At 35.8% G+C, this 18,605-nt stretch overlaps 3 protein-coding genes across 4 annotated transcripts in view; 1 reads left to right on the forward strand and 2 right to left on the reverse strand.

Moving 5' to 3' along the window:
- The window catches only part of LOC100651687 (protein phosphatase Slingshot), a 75,431-nt gene extending 61,234 nt beyond the window's left edge, over nucleotides 1-14,197 (reverse strand). Inside the window, exons 1-2 of the mRNA XM_003397945.4 lie at nucleotides 13,978-14,197; nucleotides 7,833-7,888 (exon numbers count right to left, since the gene is read on the reverse strand). Coding sequence (XP_003397993.1) covers nucleotides 7,833-7,888; nucleotides 13,978-14,034 — 113 coding nt within the window. The 5' untranslated portion in view covers nucleotides 14,035-14,197. The remainder of the gene's footprint in view (nucleotides 1-7,832; nucleotides 7,889-13,977) is intronic.
- A 587-nt stretch (nucleotides 14,198-14,784) lies between these two features.
- On the forward strand, nucleotides 14,785-15,983 carry LOC100651808 (ribosome maturation protein SBDS). Its single transcript, XM_003397946.4, has 2 exons — nucleotides 14,785-15,165; nucleotides 15,338-15,983. The coding sequence occupies exons 1-2, from the start codon at nucleotides 15,035-15,037 to the stop codon at nucleotides 15,963-15,965; spliced, it is 759 nt and encodes a 252-aa protein (XP_003397994.2). The 5' UTR covers nucleotides 14,785-15,034; the 3' UTR covers nucleotides 15,966-15,983.
- A 514-nt stretch (nucleotides 15,984-16,497) lies between these two features.
- Nucleotides 16,498-18,223, reverse strand: LOC100651926 (corrinoid adenosyltransferase). 2 transcript variants are annotated; one of them, XM_020864433.2, is made up of 4 exons: nucleotides 18,112-18,223; nucleotides 17,943-18,034; nucleotides 16,983-17,352; nucleotides 16,498-16,915 (listed from the first exon to the last, which is right to left on the reverse strand). In XM_020864433.2, the coding sequence occupies exons 2-4, from the start codon at nucleotides 18,017-18,019 to the stop codon at nucleotides 16,682-16,684; spliced, it is 681 nt and encodes a 226-aa protein (XP_020720092.1). In that variant the 5' UTR covers nucleotides 18,020-18,034; nucleotides 18,112-18,223; the 3' UTR covers nucleotides 16,498-16,681. The 2 variants fall into 2 exon arrangements, with proteins under 2 accessions (XP_020720092.1, XP_048264843.1); XM_048408886.1 differs by having other exon boundaries at nucleotides 17,943-18,167.
- Nucleotides 18,224-18,605: the final 382 nt, after the last annotated feature.

Raw genomic sequence — 18,605 nt, forward strand, 5'->3', positions numbered from 1 at the left:
GAATAGAAACGAAGCGTGTAACTATCGATCGCTTTGATATTGAATGATAGTTATTAACGTTGCTTTTGATTTATTTATAATCATTAAACTGTTTTTTTTTTTTTTTTTTTTTTTTTTAATGAAGAAGCTCGTTGCCGTATAGAAGATATTAAGAAGAAAACAATGCGGGATTATTTTATGTTATCAAAACTTGAAAATCTTACTCGCAATGAATTGGTGAATCATTGTTTGAAACGAAGAGACCACAACCTTCCAGTGCGGTGTTCCTTACGATCGTATAGACTATAGATGGATTATACAGATTGTCGCGCAATGGATACTGAAATCCTTGGAAAGTGATATCAATTGTCCAGAAATCTAGCGATGCCTACTCCGATTGTGTCAACAAAGAATATATCACGTCTATTGAATTTTTCCTTCTGAAACGCGATACGACGTGACGCTCGTATTTGCATAACTCTAACGAGAGTACTTGATTTGCAAATCCATGAGGAAATCGGTACAATTGTACAGCACAAAAATGTATTAAAGCACAAAATATTAAAAATCTACTAAATATTTATTGAACAAAAATATCTAGTTATAAAGCTATAATTCAACGTTTCAATTTTAAGCTAACCAAGCATCACAATTGTTGAATATCGATACCGCCTCTGGAACATCGTCGACAGGAAATACGCGCGACCTTTCGAACCAGTCAACGAGAAAAATTCGCGTCTGCGATAGAAACATAAATAGCGAGTGTTTTGTGCGTCTCATTACCAAGCCCATTGACAAGTGGGCGATAAACAGAGAGTACAGTGAAGAATCTAACAGCAGCTGCGGCTGCACGAGTCGAAGGTGAATGACCTCTAAAGAGAACTACAAACTAAAAAAATCAATGTATATCCAGCCACGGATGTACTTATCGACGGTTATAGGAAAAATCAAAAACGATAGATACATTGGAAGAATTCTATGCTTTAACTTTTACGATTCGAATGGCGTTCGAATAAATTTCCACCTAGCTTACAATTTAAATACAATTTTGTGCTTCATTCGTATCGTAGGTATCGCAAAAACTATTTCGTTAACGTTAAAAGAAATTTAATCGAATTGTCACATGCATCGAATACAATCGTTTATTGGATTTTCAAATAAGACGTCACATTTTATTAAAGGTTTCACGAATATTTGCGAAATTCGATTGAAATGAAACACCCTGTACGGCTGTCGCTTTCCTCGGTAAGTGTATCTAAATGGCGTAACGGCCGTGTAGACACGCTCCGCATTTTACCGTGCGCATCTTCTGTGCGTTCAGCATCGAGCAAAAACCAGGGAAGAAATGCAGAAAGTGCCATGCATTACGTAAATACTCGGGCACAATAAGATACGCAAGGTGTTATTCTCTCTCGGACACGGTTGTGTTTAGTCTGTTTCACGCAAGTTCGCACGAATCCGCTTTCAGCGGTCGTTGCGATGCCCGACGTGTTTTCTGCACGCACAAACCATTACCTCGTTCCTGGCAACGATGCCATTTACGACCAGGGGGCAATTAATGCCGAGAAATCGTCCCGACCGGAGTCACTTCTTTCCCTTCTTCTCCTGTTCTTTTCTTCTTCTTCTCTTCTTTCTTCTTTCTTCTTCTTCTTCTTCTTCTTCTTCTTCTGCTTCTGTTTCTTGTGAATGAGGAGTATCAAACACGCAAGATTCATTAGTAACAATGGCTTAGGAAAAGAAAGTCAAACTTAAAGAGGAACCGTATTTTGAAATGTTGCCGCTTTCCAAATGACTTTTTAAATTTGTAAATTTTGAATTCGAAAAGAATCGTCGATTCCTATAGCGTTCCGATAAGCTAAAATAAAAAGTCGAATGAAATTCACAACTTAATTTTATAAAAAAAAAAAGGAATCCATTGTTTGTATTTGTTTAAGAACTTAGTCCGTTATAACGTCAATTTTCATCATTGTTCAGATGACTGATTGGATTAGAATGATATGCTAGTTTAACAACAGCTTCTACGTGCCATGATTAATAACAGCATACCGTGCTTTTTTGTTTCTTCCGTGCAGCTAATGCAATATTCAATGCAGTCTGCAGGATTATTCTACGTATTAATTATCGGTGTGTAGATATAGGCTTAGGCGTTTACTCAACGGTACCCGAAGTGTAAACCTTGATAACATCTCGCATAAAAATCTTGTAATTGACGAGACTTTCGTCAGTTTAATAGATATACTAACAATTGGGCTTAATAATCGCGTAGCATCTACATTTGTTTTATCTTATAAATATTTTATTCTATTACACCATAACGTGACACATGTATGTATATGTATATCTTTAGAAATCATCGACAATTTTCAAACGTAATTTACATTATACACGTTTTCCCACGTACAATTAATAGCTGCACGCCATCTTCAACTTACTTATCCATTTTTTAAAAATAGAAACGTTTCGTTCGCTGATACCATGGTTTTCAGTTACTCGGCTGCCACTGTATCATGAAACAAACTCATTCCGACACGCAACAGCGATTCTATATTTAATATGTTTTTGCCCCATGGAGAGCATCAAAGAGCGGAGATACCGCGTAGTACGTACATATTTTGAATCTATGCTGTTTACTCGTGCAAAGTGCCATCGGTATTGTCCAAGCGGGCATCGTTAACGAAGGAAAAGATATGCAACGTCCGGCCATTATTCTCAACGAGAGTGGCGGGTCTTTGTTAGTGAAATTTACGAACGACCGAGAATTCCGTTCAAGGTAGACTACCTTGGTCGGCTTCGATATCCAGACGGGTCGTCAGAACTATTCGCAACCTGTGTTTCTCCTTTTCACCTGATGCGAGCGGCACAATGGACGTTACAAGTGAAAACTCGATATTTAAGCGCGATTGTTCCTTAAATACGAACGCACATGCCTGATTACTCGATCGCTCGATCGCTCGATCGCTCGAATTTTCCGATCCTTCGAAAATTTGTACAGGTTTCACCTAATAAAGATCATTAATCAAGAAATTATATAGGAAAGCTAAGAAAATGTAACATGTTCCACGGAAAGAAATACAATTTCACCAGAATCGAGTACGATGCTCAGCGATGCTCCGACAACAGGGATTGTGGTGCACTTTCACGTTCCGTATGACATACCGTCAATTCAATACCCGACCGCAAACTTATTAGCGTCTGCGACGGGAAATAAACCGAACGGAGCTTCGTGCGGAGGTTTGCCGTCTTCAAAAGGAAAACTTCCTTCCATTGTTGACGACGTTTCTTCCGGACGATGGAACTTAATACAGGATTCAATATTTGAAAGATAATTATGCTTTCTTTAATGTATCAAAGAGTTTCTATATTTAGAGACATACAACAACATATATTTTATCGTTCGGTTGATATCGAACTTGAAGTTTAATCATAAAGATGCAAGTTTGCTTGATCTATACACGAAGAGTAGTTGTCCCGATCATCTTTCTTCGACGATTCCTAGAAACTTTCTAACTTTTCCGAATTTTACCGAATTTATACTTATATATCGAATTTTATCACAGGCCTACATTCTAACTATTCCAAAAGAACTGTAGTCAGATCCCGTAAGCAGGAGGAGCGGATTTCACGATAATAAACAACGCACAAATAATCAGCGTTTTGTTCATTCGCGCCCAAGCCAAATCGAATTACTCCAAAGACACGTTCAATTATACGTAAAATACTGCCGACGGGACGATCATTCGTTTTCGCGCGTCCATAAATCTGCCTCGTTTGTATGTGAGAACACTCTCTTATATAGAGCTTCTCGTTTCATCTACAATCTACGACGATCTACACGCATCGACCACCTTTGTCGAACCGTTTACGGGGTGTACATTTTCAGTCTATTAGATCGATCGAAAAATCCGACTCTTTTCTATCTTTGGAAAGGAAGAAATCCAAAGACTATCGTAGACAAAAAGTGAAATTTTCAGCATTTGAAAAATAAACTTTGCGAAACATGGATTTCTCGATCCTTCCAAGAACGAATTGAATGTTCCAACTCGCCAAAGATCTAATAAGTAATTTTTTAGTATCCAAATGATCGATAGATTTCGATTAAATGCTTATGTTCATAAAAGTAATATCATTTCTCGATCAGTTGCTATTTATCAGTTGCTAGCTATCGAAAATAGGACACCCTATATGTGTACGACAATCATAATTCTCATGTCGTACAAAGTTTTTTCGTTTGACTCGCATGACACGAGCCTATCTCGAAGAGAATAAGCACGCGAAAGCACCCAATATCAGCGACGATTCTCTTTCCACCATGAAGAGGAAACCATTCCTTTGACTGGGTCGGACTATTTCGCGTCGTGACCTTTAACTTCAGCTAGGCTAAAGGTCACGTATCTGTTTATAAAACGGTTTTCTAAATGGCTTGGCCAAAAATAGTGTACAAAGCATCGAAGCTGCTAGAAACTATCATCGATACACGTTTTCGAAATGTAATTTACGTGATTTAAAAATTATTTTTGGAAAGAAAGGAAAGAAAGCTATCGCAGCAAAAAGATCTATTGTACGAACATTTACAATCTTCTTCTACTCGAAAGATAGACACCGCTGATGTTAGACTTGCTGGTCATATCGTATCGTAAAAGTTTTCGGACTTTTTAGCGAAGCATCGTCCCATCCCTGTGCTATCTCAAATTCAAAAAACGTTTTGTTTCTCGTCGCGAAAGATGTGAAAAACGTCGTCTGGGACAATTGGCCTGATCTCCCAAACTGTGAAAGTGCGTCGCCGTTCACGAAACGAGGAACCTTCTTTTCCGGCACCTTTCCTGACTCTCAGAGAGGGTGATGATATTACACGGTCGCGACTTACACAGATTACGCAACCCGCAGCGTAGAAAGTCGAACGATTAAGGCAAGAAAAGAGACGAGCTCGCTTCGACTTCCTGCAAATTAACGAATGTTTACATCGCAAAGACTCGAGGAAGTTCGCACGAGACTTTCCTTAGGCCGTGGATCTGGCTTAATTGAATTATTGCCAGAAGAAGGAAGCCGCGGGGACGAGAAGTCTTTTTCCCAAGAAAGGAACTCGTCTGCCTGATTAAGTAACAGTTCCTTGTCCTGAAATTATTTCCTGAGAACCGAGTTCGCGAACGCTTGCTTTCGATTAATTTGATCCGGCGCGTCGCACCGAGGAAATCGAACGGTGCTTACTTAACCTAAGTACGCTTATCGTTAGACTCCGGATGTTCATGCAAATGGATAGTTTCATAGAATGCAAATAGGGAAATTAAAACTATATAGACATTTTCTGTGTGGATCGGAAGATTTCCATTTATTAGAAAGATTAAAACGAGTCATAAAAGACTTGTGACAAATACAGGATAATTGGATATGAAATAGCAAACTAAGGGAAGGTTAAAATTGGTATACAAATGGTCTATACGAATGGTCATATACGAATATTACAGTAAAATTTGAATAGCAATTTCTCATCACGTACCTAACGGTCACATATTCTGATTCACACAGAATCTATGAGAGTCACATAATACACGTTACACCTATACATGGTCGTTGTCAATTATACTTTCTTTTGTTCGCCACTGTGGAACACTTATGCCAAATTTCGATCAAGCTGATCCGTCAGAGGTAAAAGAGGAAAAAAGAAAAAGCACGACTGAATATAAATATCTATCGAAAACTCATTGAAAATGTCGCGTCATACAGATTATCCCGTTTGCACGACAACATTCGCTTCTCGATAGTCAAAAGATGGTTTAGATGGCTTATACTTGGCAACGAAACGTGCGACCACAAGCCTCGAAGACAGGTTTTAATAAGAAAAAAATGTTGGCGAACGACTAGCCTCTCGGTGCAGCCACTCTGCGTGAATTTCAGCGATGAACAGTACGAGGTAAATTACAGACATTTTGCCAAGCTAACTCTTTTCGAATTAATTAGTTGATCGAATGAAAAATCGAATCGTTTACCGCATCGTGCGATAAAAATCGACAGGCTGCCGTATTAAACGTAGTATATCCGTTTACTTATTCGAAGGACAAAAACCGTTTTGGACGCAACAGAGGATTCATCCGAAGCTCGATGTTTTGAAAACCGAAAAAGAAGGGATACCGATATAGAAATTTCTCGATATCCAAAGTTTTTTTGGCACGTATGAGGTACAAGAGGAAGAATACCAGAGAAGACCAGTTGACAACTTTAGTGTACCCGTAGCTGTACCAGCCTTAATAGCACGAACCACGCGATTCCATCTTATCGGAGTTGTAGGCCAGAGTATGTAAACGCGTATTTACACGCACGCACAGACGATCGCGTTCGTATATATCTTATAATACATTTAAGATGGAAGCTTCTGGACCCTTGGAAGGAAACTGGACCCCTTCGAGGGACTGACCGACTGACAAACGCGTTTCGATTCTAACATGTAATCATGGTGCCGGTAGCCAATGACGTTTCGTATCAACTAGAAACAGGTTTAAATCGCTGTACATTTCCACCATCAAATAGAATCTCGAGCAGAAACCGACCAAGGTCTTATTCTTTATCGTTATAATTTGCCTTGCGATATAGCGCAGTCACACGATCAATCAGAAGTGAAATTAACAGGTTTCTGGTGTCGGAGCAAGCGAATTGACAGAAATACGAGGAGATAAGGTGCTGAGATTCTGGTCACGGTTGTATCAAAGGATTTTTAATCCGAGTGTTTTTCCGACCAGTCGCGGAGAGACGAGATCGCGAGGAAGCGCGTCAACGGGAGTCGTAAATTCCCGTTTCGATTTGACAATCGACGCCACGAACTGATCGATCCCCTATTTCGGTTAGGATAACAGAGATGGTTTAATTAGTATAACACTCGATTAACAGTTCGAAGATATTATGTATCCCCAATAACTTTGTAGAAAAGATAATTACGCTGGTGCGTAATGTATAAGTCAAGTAGGTGAATGACTGAAGGGTGAAAACCCGGTAAAAAAAATGTTGACTGTTCTAAAGATAACGAACCAGTGAAGTACGGTGACGATGCTGTTGCAAAGGAAAACTCTTATTCATGTTTCACCAATTTTTACCTGATTGAACAATAACCATAAGGAACGTCTCGACTTGTTTAGTTCGTAAATTAGAGTCGTAAATTCCTGTTACGATAATCGACGCCACGAACCTAACGATCCCCTGATTTCAGTTACGAGAATAGGGGTGGTTCAAATTGAGCTTACACTGAATTAACAGGTATAAATTAATGTTTATTCCAACAACTTTGTAAAGAAGATAACATTGGTTAGGAAAGTGAGGGCAATAGACATTGCTTCTGATTGGACAAAAGAAAGTTGCTAGTTAAACAATAAGCTTTAAAAACGATTCAGCGAATACATGTTTGTTCGGTCTGAAGGACCTTAGTTAAAAGACTCCTTGAGATTTATGATAGGTTCTTAAGACTACCGAGGATATGTAGTAAGGATGTGTAGTAAGGATATCTGGTTGCCACTTTGTCCGGGGTGTGTGACTTGGTCTAGGTAGAGTGTCGCCCGATTTAAATGTATTTTATAACAATTAAGGGCCCCAAACGGTAAAATACAAATGCCTAGTTTTATGACAGTTCCTTAGGATTATTACAATTATTCTGATGGCCGCCTCGAATGTAAAGAGCCAACGGACGTAACAACGAGAAAGAAACGATAACAATTAAAAGGGAACATTATCGCATGGAAATATAATATCCTTATTTTGGGAAACGACACAAAAAGATCCAAACCATATCCAGATTACCGTTCTCCAATTGAAAATATATTTGTCTGACAACATAATAATTTTAGACATACTAATTTACGTATAAAACTCACCTTTTACAACTCCTCGCCGCTTCGTCGTCATCTGCTGGCGCACCAGCACCAGAATCCTGAAAAAAGAAACGAAAAATCAAACCTGATTAGTGACAAAGTGCCGCCAGTCTAATAATTTGAAAATTGTTCATCTGGCAAAGCAACTTTAGCAATCGCTGCTTTTAGAATCTAGAATCTAGAATCTTTAATTTGATCTGTGTACATAATGGAATACAGCACTTCCTGAATAAAGAGAATATACGCTTCTTGGATCCCTGGCAAAGATAATCGAAAGCCCGATGAACGTAGCTTTCGAGCTAAAGGCAATTTCATTCAGGATGTATATCCACCTGTTAAAATAGTTAAAATAGGACAAATTCCTCCTATATATAGATTCATAGATGCGCGTACATAGTTTTCACCGAATAAAGTTTGCATATTTTGAAAGAAATTATATTCGTGGGTACCATTAATCTCAGAGCGACATTTATTATGCAGCGACCTAATAGAATTAAGCTAACGTAATTGTTGCTAACGTAAATATCACAAGCCAATGAATTGGAAAACCTCCTGATTTACATATTCAGCGCTTTAATCAGCAATCACGCGTCATGAAAAAATCCAAGTAAGTATGTACGTCTATTTCAAACGTATATACGTGTCTGCGTTACAGCTGTTTGAATGGCAATAAAAATTCGGCAATAACGGTCGCGTATGTTAATTACAAAAATACGCGTTGATTATTTTATCAACAAAGGTAAATCTCGACGTCGGTGAATGAAACCACACGTGCACTTACACGTGTCCGATGCACACTCGAGTATGCGTGGTGAAAAAAAAAAGGCAGAACGCCACGCCACCAGCTAAGTACCTGTTAAGGCTGCCTTTGTTAAACGATTTTACGCGTTGTGCCTCAAAGTGCCAACCACTTGCCTTCCGCGAGTCGTTATGCTACAAAGGCTACCGTCACCGATACCAAAGACATCGAGCAAAATTTATTCGAACAAAGTTTACGTAAAACGAGCAGAGAGCAAATTATCTTCGGCTAAAACCAGCCACCGCTCGCTGGAGATTCCGTATAGAATTTCAGAGATTCATTTCGAGATTTCAAAGGTTCGAAAGACATATCGAGCGAAATCGTTTCAAATCTTTTATCCCGAGTCATTTAATTCCATCAATCTTGAAATTTTCTTGTCTCGTGAGATCTAAGAAATATTAAACAAAGTATTAAGTCTTGATCTGAGAGAAAAATTTCAATTCGAATGGGTTAATTAGATATAACGTATCAAACGTGTTAATAAAATATTACAGGGGTACCAAGATACTGTCGCTGTCGAGCATACCACGCAGAAAACGAGCCTTTAAAATCAATAGGCCTGTGTCCCCTGTCGAATCCACCCCCTCTGGACACGTTAGAAAAATGCAACTACCCTTTCGGACGGTGAGTGCACTTCGTAGGCCGCGAAGCATTCAGCGCATGCAAAGTGCATGATGGGAAACGAGAACCCTCTTTCGGCTCCCTTGCTCCAAGCACCCTGCGAGTTAGTCACCCCCCTGAATCTCTCATTGCATCGCGGAACATTTTCTTCGGTATCGCATAACGTCGCCCACGAGATTCCGAGGTTCGACGCGTACCAAATCTAAGTTATTCGTTCCAAGATAAACGTCGCAATCATATGTATTATCTGTATCAACGTCAAATTCCACTATCCCCCATTCTCTGTTTATTCCTCGAATTTGAAATATTCCAAAACTTAGATATAATTGCTTGAAGACAACTATAACGATAGCAATTTGTAATTACGGTTTTCGCCGTGCGATGTGACTCTAGTTTTCCTTAAAATAACGGTTAAAACCGTTTATGAAAGATAAAACAGAAGTAACGTAAACTTTATAAAAAGAAGAAAAATTAGTAATAGTAGATAAGTAGATAACAAAGATATACAATCAATAATGCAATACACGTTCGTTCGAGAACAATCGTAAAACGAGATTTGATCAGAGTGTTTGAAAGGGGACTAAGCTGGAAAGGGAAGTCCTTCGCATCGATGAATTGCAAATAGTGCAAAAGCGATAACTAAAATCATATAAGGCAGACGCTCGCAACCCTTTGCGTACAACAGCTGTACCGTTGTACTACTTTATGCAAATACCAAATCGTTAAAGCTACACACCTAAAACTCTAAATACACCGAGATATTGAGTTATTCGCCTTTATCAACAACTATTTTTACAGCTAATAACACGATATCTTGCCACTTTGACGATGATGACACGTTACAAAAATATGTTGTAATAAACTTCTGTCGTTCTGTCTACCAAAATAATTTGTAATAAAAACAAAAAACAAAAAAAAGAAATATTATAGTAGAAAGAGCCGGCGAAGTAACGATCAGCGATCAGAATTAGCGTTCACGAAAATGAAGATAAACATCTGGGTTTATGTTTATACGTATCTTCGAATTTCTCGAGGGAATTCATCCTGCGCGGCCATACAGCAACGATTGCTATTAGCACCGCAGCGCAATTTTCCATCCCCGGCACCACGTTCGCCCTTAGAATAGAATCTAAAAAGAAAATTACGCCACAGTCTTCCGATCGTAATTTTCAAGTCGAATTGTACGCTGATACGAATGCGATAATATTTACAAGGATATATTCAAGTACACCCAACTTTTGAAACATGACCAGGTAAGAAGATCAAAGGAAATATGGTACGAGCGACGCAGTTTTTTGAAAATTCACTACAAAAGTAATAAAAAACTCTTTAAAATTTCCCTTCGTCGCGCAATCACAATTTTAAGAGATAGAATTCAACAACGTAAACGATGGCTTTCAACGAGTTAATTTAACACCATTTTCTATACTTTGGCAAAGTATATTTACGATGAATTATTATTATGTACTACATACTACCGTGATACGTTGAGTCGACCAAAGATTTCATATACTTGCGGCGATCGTCTATTTCGTTCTGTCCTGTTTACTTTACGAATCTCTGGGATTAACCGCTTCTTTACGCTCATAGAAACTTTTGTCGGTTTGAAATTCGCAGAAATTCCGAGTACTTTCGAACTGGTAAAAACTTTGAGTACTGTACTTTACAACTGGCAGAAACAAGAGCGCTATTTTCCGCTCCATTTATCGTAACTTTCGTTTCACATTGCCATTATCATCTCGCGCAGCTTTTCTCCGTATCAAGTTCGAGTTTATTTCCTAACGAAATAGCAAATGGTGCAAAGTTGAAAGGAAAGAATCGCAAGTATCAAGGCATCTTCGCACAGCTTAACGCAGCTTTTATCTTTCCCGCCCATCCTTGAATCGTATCGATCCTCGAGATCTCTCCGCACCAGGCAAGAGCCCATAAGAGCGGAAGAAAAACCGATAATTTCCATAGTTACAGCTCGTTTCAGTTGATCAAGTTTATAAGCAAAGAAGGCTCGGCACGTTGCTTCTTCTGCCATGTCGAGAATACCGGACCATAGAACTCTCCATATCTGGATAAGTAAACTGGCTTTGGTGGACAAGAAACGCCACTTGCCATCTCTTTATCAGAGAAATAAAGTACCACAGGCCAGATCTGAACGTTTATCACGTGCTGCTGGAATTTAAATAAGCTTAGTCCTGTAATGTCCTGTAATATCTTTAGCACGCGCCTCGAAATACATTTAACGTTAATAGTAAAACATGATCGAGATATATCTATATGTTTGTAATAAACGGAAGTTTATCGAGTTAATTATAGAAAAAGAATGCTTTCGAGAGAAACGATTCCTTCGAAAACTATTTCTTATCTCGCTTGGAATTTTTTTAATTAAACTTACGATATAACAAAAAATATAATTAAACCTTTAAAATGAAACAGCAGGGAAAATGATATAAGACAAGAGGCTAAAGACAGCGTCCAGACATTAGCTCTTGAGACGGTCATCTCAGTAACACTGAACAACAATAGGTCCACTTCGAAAGACATACTCCCACACATTTTTTACACTCGTGTTTACTTTCTTCGCAATGTGCGATAATCAATAATGCATTACACGTGAAATTTTGATCCAAACTATCTATAGAAATACAAATATTTCCTTGTGACGAACAGAGATAATAATTGAGGAGTTTACATGGTAAACGATGTAAATAGTTTTAGTGGAATAGAATGTAATGTCACATTGAATGTGGTGTTAAAAGTATTACCGTAAAGAAAAGTTAAAATCGTAAATTTCTCGGAATTAGTAGGAACCCAATCAACTCCAAATTCACTTCGCAGGAACCCAACAATCATTATGAATCGAAGCAAACGCGAAATGTGGAAAGAACGTTCGATCGTAGCAACAAGACGTTGGTGAAACATATTATTGTTGATATAGATGACACATGCAGATTTTCACTCGAATTACAAGAAAATCCTATAACAATCTGTTTGCAATAATCATAAAGTGCCTCGTAGGAAAATTTATCTCGTTCGTTATTCAATACGTTGCAATTACTTAATTACTTAATATCTAACGCGATATACCAGTTACAGCATAACGATTAAATAGAATAGGATCCGAAATACTTCTCCGTTATTTTTCGCAACAACGTAAAAGATTTTTAAAGAAAGTATAGACACCTAATGTGTGGTAGGAAAAAGCAATCGGCTGTTCGATGTCGCAGAAAAGCTCGCTTTGTCTTCCGATTGCATCGTGGAAAAAACTAATCGTCGAAAGGATCGCCCCGTTTTCAAACCAAATCAGAATGAACGAACAAACCAGCGGGAGGCTCGTGATTGGTCATCGTTGAAGCTAACAAAATGTAGATTTTGCGAAATGCAGACTCTACTCGTTTCAGCAAAATCATTCTACCGGTGGAAGGAAACGCGCTCGTCACGGCACTCGTTTTCGAATAAGAGATACGTATACGCTGGAACCACGTGTTCCTTTCGCTCTCTTTTTCAACTTTCTTTCGTCGCACCGGTGTCGTAGCGAGTTCTAAATCGACTAAGACAGTCACCATCATCGCGACGCCACCACTGTTGACTCCGGTGCACAACGAGTGTCACAGTCACAAGTCACAAACAATCGGTGGCATCGCGACGAGACGCGACAAACCCTGACGATACGCGGGTACATTCCTCGAAAAGCGAAACAGAAACTAAGAAGAAGCTCTTTTTGCTCATGGAAAGCATATTTTGAAATTTTGATTATTAACCCTTAAAGACTATCATAACTGAAATTTCATTTACGAGAGGAGAATTTTATTTTGATATTATCGTCCCTCGATACCATCGCAATGTTATTCGTAACTCCTACGAGCAATAACTTTTCTGCTTTTCATCTAATAATATGCGGTCGATCGAAAGTAAAAATTTAGACACCCCAAGATATTTAAAAATAACTGGCCTATAAAAAACACGTTTTTTTTTTAAATGCGATGTTTATGTTTGATTTATATATACATAGAAAGATTAGTAGTTGTAAAAGATGTAAAAGTTTATCCCTCGTATCTGAATTGGTATACCCATGTGGTTCGTATTATGCGTTTTGTATAGCCCGTGTTATACAAATTCGTTCGCTATATTTCTATTCTTATTTTTATTAAAAATCTATCTATTTTTTCTCATGAAACGAAACGCAAAGATCTTAATGCAACTAGATTTGCAAGCGCGTTTAAAGAATCATGTAATCGCACGCAATTGAAAAAGATACAAAGATACCAGATACGATAATAAGTCACGCATGAAACGAGTCATTTTGTACAATTAATTGATATAGATTTCCAGGAACCATAGTCTATGATACAAACATGTGTGACTCTGGCGAATTAGATAAGTGACGATTAACCACGTACTCGTGCGGTGTTGCGTTGTAGTCTTTGGTCGCGGGAGGGAAACGTCAAAACAACTCTTTGTTTACCGCAGACATAGTTTATCTATGGCCATAAGCTTCCCTCGCTTACCGTCACTACGTATATCGGGCAGAGAACATGGAATTTTCACAATTCCCTTTTTCAATTGGCTATCAATACGCCAAATAAGGAAAGGCTGTTCGAACAGAACCGAACGATCTCTAATGTATTTGCGACACGGTATTTCCAACAGCGATAATGGTAAATTTCAAAACAATGCATTCCCAGTAAAAATTGACAGCAGCTATCGACAAAGACGCACAGAAGCAAGAAAACTTACCGAACTCTGCGGGGAATTGGATATGCTTGGAGACCGTTGCACGGTGACCAACGCCATGATAAGGACCTGCCACGTTGTTGAGATGTTGGAGACAACACTCACTGTCACTATGCACACACGTAAAAACGGTCGGATCGTTTGAACCACGGAAAAACGATCATTTTTCACGCACTTCTAACGGCATCGCGCTCGCGGCAGCCATATTCGATACGGTCTAACGTAGCGGCCAGTCTACGCATGCGTCTAGCCACGGCGTGCGCACACCCGCGATTTTCCTTATCATACAATGACGTCATAGTCATGGACTACACATTTTCATTTCTTTAACTATAAAGTATAATAAACTTACCTCGAAATTATAAAATTAATATTATAAATAAACCTAAACCTGTACCTTCGTAAGAATCTGATCGCATTGAATGATGTTACTTATTTTTAACGTATACAGTATAGGCATGTAAAATCTTATTTCAAATCTTTCTTGTAATCATATAATTCTGAATTAATTTATACTTCGTTTGAATATTATTCTCTTAAAAGTTATAAAACAAAGTATATTTATACAATTCTTTATTTTCCATACTTTCTATAACATTTCTTGTAACTACCGACAAATTTATATTTACCACGTTTACCTTTATTTATGGCTATAATTATATTTGAGAAAAGATATTTCTATACATATAATATATATAATATATAATCGACATATTTTTGTAAGATATCGAAGATTTCGTATTAAATTTTACAAAAAATTGTTATCGTCGCGCTCGCGCGTTCTGTTATTTTGATAAAATTAATTATGAACTGATTTGCGTATGTGTAGCGTAAATTCATGCGTTTAAGATGTTTCAAAAGTTTATCGATATTAGAAAGGGATATGAATATTGGATATGTCAGTGATTCGATTATAAATCGAGAGATCGAAACCGCATTGGAAACGTTTATACGATATATGTACAATAATACATAAAGATCGCATTACACGTAAAATAAAAATTGCGTATCTTATATTTCTTAAAACAAAAGACAGTATTATATTTATATTTGTTCAAAAATGTCGAAAATATTTACGCCAACAAATCAAATAAGATTAACTAACGTTGCCGTGGTTCGTATGAAAAAAGCAGGAAAGCGATTTGAAATTGCTTGTTATAGGAACAAGGTTATCTCATGGAGAAATAAACTGTAAGTCTTTATCAGATGATCGAATCTGAAATGTACGTTACATTATTCGTATTGCACGTTCTTGTCATCTAACCTATACGTATTTTGTCCTTATAACATATTTCACTCTCTTTTTATGTACACAATACATATTAAATTTTCTATTAATCATAATAACAGAATTACATTTCAGAGAAAAAGACATCGATGAAGTTTTACAAACACATACAGTATTTATAAACGTTTCAAAAGGTCAAGTAGCAAAGAAGGAAGATCTTGTAAAAGCTTTTGGTACGGATGATCAGACAGAAATTTGTAAAGAGATTCTCACAAAAGGAGAACTTCAGGTTTCTGACAAAGAACGGCATTTGGCTTTAGATTCTATGTTTAAAGACATTGCTACGACTGTCGCTAACAAATGTATAAATCCAGAAACTAAACGTCCATATACAGTAACTATGATAGAAAAAGCCATGAAGGATACACATTTTTCAGTAAAGCCAAACCGAAATGCGAAACAGCAAGCTTTGGATGTAATTCCTCAATTACAGACTATAATGCCATTAGAACGAGCTCAAATGAGACTCAGAGTTTTAGCCTCAGGTAAGGAGGCTAAAAAGATAAGAGATAAAATAGTGAAGTCAATAACAAAATTAGAGACAGAAGAATGGGATAACGGAACGTTAAATTTGATTTGTTTAATTGATCCTGGACATTATAGAGAGATAAATGAATTAGTAACATCTGAAACTAAAGGTTCTGGATTATTGGAATTACTTAATTTAAAAGAAATTGTTGAGGGGGATGAAGTTTTGGAATAAATAATTAATTTTATCGAATGTTGTTATCGTCTTTAACCTTTATATATATATATATATATATATATATATTGTATATATATATAATTTATTGTCATATTTAAATTTGAAACTATACATTTATTTACAATATTTTTTCTATAAATATTTTTCTACCATATATATATAGCAATATATGGTAGAAAAAAAAAATATATATATATATATATATATAGCAACAAAAATTTGTTGCAAAATAATACATTTCTATTTAGCAATCTATTGTAGCAATCTAATGTATATATAATATAATTTTAAAGATCTATTTTATTTTTGTTACTTAAATAGATGTATTTTAATGAAGTCGTATATAATTATTTAGAATTAACAAAACTGCCACTTTATGTGACTACGTCAAAAAATCTTTGTATAATATTTTAAGACTATACTGTACTTTTAACTTTTTTTTCTTTTTAAATCTTTATATATCGACCACTTTAATATATTAATCAATTACTATGTACATTTAATAATATAGTAATATAGTAATACAATATAATCAGTAACTGACATTTATAATTTCTCATTATAGAATATTTACAACGTGTCTACTTTAAAAACATATTTAAAAATAATATTATTGCAAAATATTTGTGTAAAGTATTCGGTTATTTATATTACTTTTACAATAAAAGCAGTAGGAAATAGTCTACAGATTTTTGTTTGATGAAGTCTATGATTCAGTTATCCTCATTTTTTTCAACCTCTACTCTAGGAATATATATATTTTCTGTACGTTGATCACATTTTGCTGCAATTCGTGAGGTTGTTAATAGAAAGTTTTGTAATTTGTTTAAATATATTTGTGCTTCCTTATTTAATAAGCCATGTTGAACTAAAGATGCAACATTTCGTTCTACACGTTTGCATATCGCTTTTGCTGAATGTAGCATAGAACAAGCTTTACCACCACCCTATTAGAATATAAAATGAAATGTAAGATATTTAGCAGAAAGTGTATAATGGAAATGTTCTTTTTACCGGAATAATATATGTTTCCTGGGGAGGTAGTTGATTGGCATATTCTGCTATCCATTCGTCCAAATCATTAATATGTTTACTTTCAAATGCTTTAGCTTTTCCGGGTATTGGTTTTGATATAGCATGACTCAAATCAAACAGAATCATTTGCACCCTCTTTAATTTATCAACATAAGGATGTTCAACTTTACTATCTGTCGCAAATTCCCTTGCCAACCCTATTTGTGCTAATAACTCTTCTGTTGAAACAAGAGCATTAAATGTTACATCATTTTGCGCAATTATATCTGTGTCTATACTTGATAATTGTAAATCGTTGTCTTGCATAGAAACATTTTCCTTTTTTGTTACTTTTGATGCTGAACTGCTACTGCAATGAAATAATTTTATGTTGATATTACCTTCACTAATTATTTATACATACCTTCTGCAATTTATTAAGAATTACATTTATGTGAACATGCTAAAAAATCATTATTTAATTCATTATTACAGAATATTTTTTACATTTTTTCTTATCCATGACAAAGTAAGAAGATTTATTAAAATATATACTTCATTATATATAACAAACAAAAGAAACATATAACGAGTCTTGACAGTTTTTATAGTTTCCCAGCGTATAATCCAAAAAGAATATATTAACATATCTTCAAAAGCAGTAGATTATATAAAGACAAATAATTTTTATATAAAAGTTGCAAATATACCAAATCTGTTAATGCAGCAATTAATAAAAATAAAGTTATAAAACATTTATAGACTAATGTCTATGATATTTAGATGCAACATCAAATTAAGATTTTATACTTATATTATGATAAAGGCTATTAAAGTATAATAAGAAAAAGAATATCACAATAAAATATATATTTTATGGCCTGATATTGATACATGTTATATCATAAAGTATAAAATAAGATTCAGGTTATACTAAACATTTGTCATGTACATAAATACCTATTTCTAAATGATGCCCGTAAGACGGTTTTATACAACAAAACAGGATTTTTCCATACACTTCTAACTACTTCCATATCTATAATGAATATCTATAACATAAACGTAATTACGTCAATATAATATGTATTTCTAAGCGTAACAGTTTTAGTTAAAGTAAGAGAATAACCGTAACGACATATCAATCGCTAGACGTTAAGTTACTTCTCGACTTGTGATCATGCTGCTGGTTAAACCTGCGCGTTACAGATGATTTTTAAAAGTTTTGATTAAATATACTACATAAAGGGATTATATATATTTACAAAAAAATTTGTATGAATCGAATTTAAAGAATTATTCCAAGAAAATACACATATCTAAATATATATTAAAATATGTAACTAAGAAAAATGTATTTAGTATGTAAGAAGAAAACAACCAGATTTCATCTTTTGAGATGCTTTTTATTATTTCTATGATTTAATTTGTTTGATTTGCATGTATACAAAATTTTATCAACTATGTGGTAATTAAAAGATATGTAAAAATTTTCATGCATTGTTTTAACGACAAACGGTAAATTCGTGAGTGATTAATAGCAGAACTTTTCACTAAATATTTAAATTTTTATTACGGGCTCTTTGTCTCTATCACATTTTCTAGCTTTGGAAAACTCCTAAG

This window comes from Bombus terrestris, chromosome 9 (assembly GCF_910591885.1).
Source record: "Bombus terrestris chromosome 9, iyBomTerr1.2, whole genome shotgun sequence".
In the NCBI taxonomy this organism is placed as follows: Eukaryota; Metazoa; Arthropoda; class Insecta; order Hymenoptera; family Apidae; genus Bombus; species Bombus terrestris.